The sequence below is a fragment of the Mastomys coucha genome, unplaced genomic scaffold (assembly GCF_008632895.1).
Source record: "Mastomys coucha isolate ucsf_1 unplaced genomic scaffold, UCSF_Mcou_1 pScaffold22, whole genome shotgun sequence".
In the NCBI taxonomy this organism is placed as follows: Eukaryota; Metazoa; Chordata; class Mammalia; order Rodentia; family Muridae; genus Mastomys; species Mastomys coucha.
In genome coordinates, this window is record NW_022196905.1 from 157,166,536 (window position 1) to 157,171,212 (window position 4,677).

The following is a 4,677-nucleotide window of genomic DNA, read 5'->3' on the forward strand; positions in this document are numbered from 1 at the left end:
TTAGAAGTTTCCAAGCTGGTATAGTGTATCCGTTACCTTTCTGTTGCTATGAAAACATTGTTTGACCAAGGCAGCCACTGAAGGAAGAGTTCAGCTTGATTGTGCTGGAGAAGTAGTGCAGCAGGCAGGCATGGCAGCTGCAAGGGGAGCCACGACAGTTACTGTCAGAGCCCGCCCGGTGACACATTCATACAGGGACAGCATCTGGGGACCAAGTCTTCAAATGCTGAGCCTTTGGGGATCACTCACTACCACATAGTTTGTCTGCCCCTTACCTGGTGTGTCCCAGTGTTAACATACTGTTACCATGGGACATGTGTATTGGCTAAAACACTGATTCGTGTATTGCTCATAACTCCAGTTCTCCCCGAGTTTTGCTCCCAGTCCAGCACTCTGGAGGCAGAGACAAGTGGATCTCTGAGTTTGGGGCCAGCCTGGTCTGAGAATGAGTTCCAGGCTAGCCAAGATAATATAGTGAGACTATCTTTAAAAATAAAGAGGGCTGATGAAATGGCTCAAGTATGTAAAGGCACTTGCTTCCAAGACAGATTGGGTGAGTTCAGTCCCTGCGACTCATGGTGAAGAGAGCTGCCTCCCGGGCTGGCTGACCACCACATGCTCACTGTGTGTGCCCACACACAGATGCAGTCAGTACGTAATGCCATATATAATGCCTCTAACTTTGACTCTATTTTGTCTGATGAGAGCCAGCTTTCTTAGCTGCTTACAAGAACATCTTTTCTTACTGTTTTCCTTTCAACTTTTTAGCTATATAAAACACATCTCTGCTAGACAACGTCCTTACCTTCCACCTTGTCTGAAGCAAGATCTCTAGTTGACTACTGCTGCTACCCCAGGCTAGCTAGCCCACAAGCTTCCATATGGACATTGGCAGAGCAGGCGCTCCCCTCCGGCCTGTGCCCCCCCCCCCCCCAGTGAGTTTCACATTTGAGCTGCTCTGGTTTTTCAGTTCCACAGCTTCTGTTTCATTCCTTTTACAAGAATTAAATGAAAAACAAACAGTCATAGGCACTCAAAAGCAATTATTTAAGCCGGGCAGTGGTGGCACACACCTTTAATCCCAGCACTTGGGAGGGAGAGGCAGGCAGATTTCTGAGTCTGAGGCCAGCCTGGTCTACAGAGTGAGTTCCAGGACAGCCAGGGCTACACAGAGAAACCCTGTCTCAAAAAACAAAGAAAGCAATTACTTCCTACTGATTCCTGTTGATGGATATCACTCCTAGTGATCCTAGTTCTCTGTGATACCCATTAGTCCTTTGAACATACTTGTGTGTCTTTCATTGGTGAATCCAGAGAGCTCTTGGGTCTGTGCAGCACCTATGACCTGCCAGGAGCTCAGAGCAGGTTAAGTTAATTACCGCTACATACTTGATAGAGCTGTTTGGCATCTTTGACTAGTAATTTTATGTCTGGCCTTCCTCAGTTTTGTCCAGTCTTTTTCCCTGCTATGTTAGCCATATTTTTCCACCATTTTTTCTATGCTTTATAATATTGTGTTGAGAAATGCATACATTGACTACCTATTTATTTTAATAGATTTAATTTTTTTTAAGATTTATTTATTTATTATATGTAAGTACACTGTAGCTGTCTTCAGACACTCCAGAAGAGGGCGTCAGATCTCGTTACGGATGGTTGTGAGCCACCATGTGGTTGCTGGGATTTGAACTCAGGACCTCCAGAAGAGCAGTCGATGCTCTTAACTACTGAGCCATCTCTCCAGCCCAATAGATTTAATTTTATTGAAAATATTTTTTCATGTATTTTGAGCATGGTTTCCCTAAAGCATTCTCAGCTTGCTTGTTTATACAACCCAGGACCCTTGCCCAGGGATGGCACTGCCCACAGATGGTTGAACCCTTCCACATCAATAATTAATCAAAAACTTGCCCTGTGGGTTAGTCTGATGGAAATTCTTCCAGGTGACTAGTTTGTTTCAAGTTCCCAAAAACTAACCAACTCAGATGACATCTTAACTTGACACATGAATCACCATTAAACAGTAACCTTTCCTTGTTTATCATCAAGATGTTAATATAATATAAAGTATAATCTTCAAAGGCCCAATCTTTAAAACCTGTTAAAGTTCAATGACACTAAAAATACCTAGTCTCATAACTATAGTCTCAGAAACAAGCAGTTATTCCAAGAGGGAAGAAAAAAACCAAAGCACAGTTACAATTGGATCAAAACAAGAGCAAAAACCAGCAATGTAAATAATTGATAATCTAATGTCTGGAACTTACTCATGATCTTCTGGGCTCCAGGGGACTTGAGCAGCTCCACGTCTCAGGCTGGCTCTGCCATCCACAACACACAGCTTGTGTGGTAGGCTTAGGTAGGCTTCGCTCCTCACCTGACCCTGTCCTGCAGTCCTAGCATCTCCAGTATGCTGGAGTCTCCACTGCACCTTCACCAGTGGCCTCGCCTGGCTTCTTACAGCTTCAGTCTCAGCTAATTTCTGTGCCCTCTGGAATCTTGCAGCTTTTGTGCCTACACAATCAGTACCACTACGTGGGGTACACATTACCCAGTCAGGTATCCTTCTTGAGATGCGGCCTTGACTGCATCTGGACCATAGTAGTTTCTGTGTGCTGACCTTTAGGAAGTATATCCAGAAAATTGCCACTTGATGTTGCTGGTCTTATTAATCACAACTGACTCTTCATCCCCAGCTAACCATCATTATTTGTCCCAATATAGACTCTTAATCCAAAATACCACAAGAACATCCCTGATAGTCTTTGTGTCCCTGTGGTACTTCATAAGGCCTCTATCTTCTTTCAGTGGTGTCTTTCATGTTCCCACAACTTATGCTCTGAGTACTTGATGGCTTTTCCAGCTCCAGCCCCAAAGCTCCAAAGACTTCCACAGTCCTCAAAGACACACAAGAAAATATGGTCAGGCCTCTTGGCAATAGCAATTACCAACTAGCAATTTCTGTTTTCTGTTGCTGTGGTAAAATATTGACCAAAAGTAACTTGTGGGAGGAAGAGATTTAGTTCCTCTTATAGCTCTCAAGTCACATCCCTCATCAAAGGAAATCAGGGAAGAAATTCAAATAGGAGTCTGGAAGCAAGAACTAGCAGGGCCACAGAAAATGGTGCTTATTGGCTTATTTATTACAACCAAGGCCCACCTGCTCTGGGTGGAATTGCCCACAGTTGGCTGGACCCTCTCATGTCCATTAATCAAGAAACTCCCACAGGCCAGTCTGATGAAAACGATGCCTCAACTGATCTTCCTTCTTCACAACCAAATGACTATGTTGTGTCAAGCTGACATTAACTAACCAACAGTTTACCTGACAGGTGAAGGGGTGTTAGGTCAGACACACAGCTGGGCAGTCCATGGCTAAAGCCAACCCAAGATAACCTTGGCTCTGAGCTTGTAATGTCCCAACTTTCTTCCATTGTGACGTACAATCTTAACTGGGTATGGGTTGCTTTTTCCACATTTTTATCAGCCTCTCAAACGTGTGTTTTCTTCCTAATAAGGCTAACAGGCTATCACAGCTTTTGGTCACCGTAACTGGTTATTCCAAACTGATCTGGTTCAAACGGTGGGCTCAGAGTCCTAGCTTTCTTTGCAACATGAAATACTGGACACTGCTCCTGCCCAGGCTTTTATAGAACTCTGGATGTCTGAGGCCTTGTAAACGGTTTTGAGTTTTTAGCTCATTTAAAACGTCACATTTTAGGAGTGCCACAATCGATACGGGACGTCGTCGTGAAGCCTGGACGCAATCCCTGAAATTCTCTCATTCTCCTTTACGATTAACGTAAGGAGAGAGGTGCTATACAGACTACAGCCAACGCGAATAAGAAAAACTTGAGCACATAGAAAAACTGTACTGTTTGTATGTCTGCTTAAAAAAAAAAAAAAAATGCCAGGCGCTGGTGGCGAATGCCTTTAATCCCAACACCCAGGAGGCAGCGGATCGCTGAGCTCCGGGAGAGCCAGGTCTACAGAGTGAGCTCCATAACGACCAGGGCTGCACAGAGAAGCCCAGTGTCGGCAGAGCAGAACGTGTGCTGTCCCAGAGACTCGGGGTGGACCAGACACTGCTCTCGGCTCCTGGGGACCCCCAGCCCCAGACTGTGGTGGCCGGCGTCTACGTCGCAGGTCCGCAGCGCACGGGATGTCCGGGACGTGCACCCGCTCTCCGTGCGACAGCGCTCATTTCCTTCCCGGTCGTCGCCGTCCCAGGCTGCTCCCGAACTTTTGAAACTGCCGGGCTGGCACCGCCCCTTCCCCGTCAGGGCCGGGGAGGGGACACAGGACACCGAATGCCAAGGGAGGGGCTGCGAAGTCCTCGCGAGGCTTCGTTCTCGCGGAGGTGGCGGCCGGTGGGGATGCGCTCGGAGGAGGGCGCCGGAGGCTCGGGCGCAGTCCTCTCTGCGCGGGGCCCGAGCTGGAGGGAGAAACTGTCGAGCTCGGACATCCACTTCCGCCGCGACTCCCAGCGGAATGAGTCGGCGGCGCCGCCGGCCCCGATCTCGAGTGAGAGCGGGGCCGGCAAGCCTCGCGAGGAGAAGAGGACGGCCCTGAGCAAGGTGGGGTGGGGGCGGGGCCGGGCAAGTCTCGCGAGAGGAGAGAGGGGCGGCTTGTTCATCTCGGGGGCGGGGCCTCGTCTCGGGAGCGACGCGAGCCTCG

At 48.0% G+C, this 4,677-nt stretch overlaps 2 protein-coding genes across 2 annotated transcripts in view; one reads left to right on the forward strand and one right to left on the reverse strand.

Annotated features, from left to right (window-relative positions):
• Rasa3 (RAS p21 protein activator 3) overlaps positions 1–4,364 on the reverse strand; it is a 224,645-nt gene extending 220,281 nt beyond the window's left edge. The window contains exon 1 of the mRNA XM_031339138.1: positions 2,268–4,364. Coding sequence (XP_031194998.1) covers positions 2,268–2,271 — 4 coding nt within the window. The 5' untranslated portion in view covers positions 2,272–4,364. The remainder of the gene's footprint in view (positions 1–2,267) is intronic.
• Upf3a (UPF3A regulator of nonsense mediated mRNA decay) overlaps positions 4,321–4,677 on the forward strand; it is a 15,507-nt gene continuing 15,150 nt past the window's right edge. Inside the window, exon 1 of the mRNA XM_031339144.1 lies at positions 4,321–4,577. Within this exon, the coding sequence (XP_031195004.1) occupies positions 4,377–4,577 (201 nt within the window). The 5' untranslated portion in view covers positions 4,321–4,376. The remainder of the gene's footprint in view (positions 4,578–4,677) is intronic.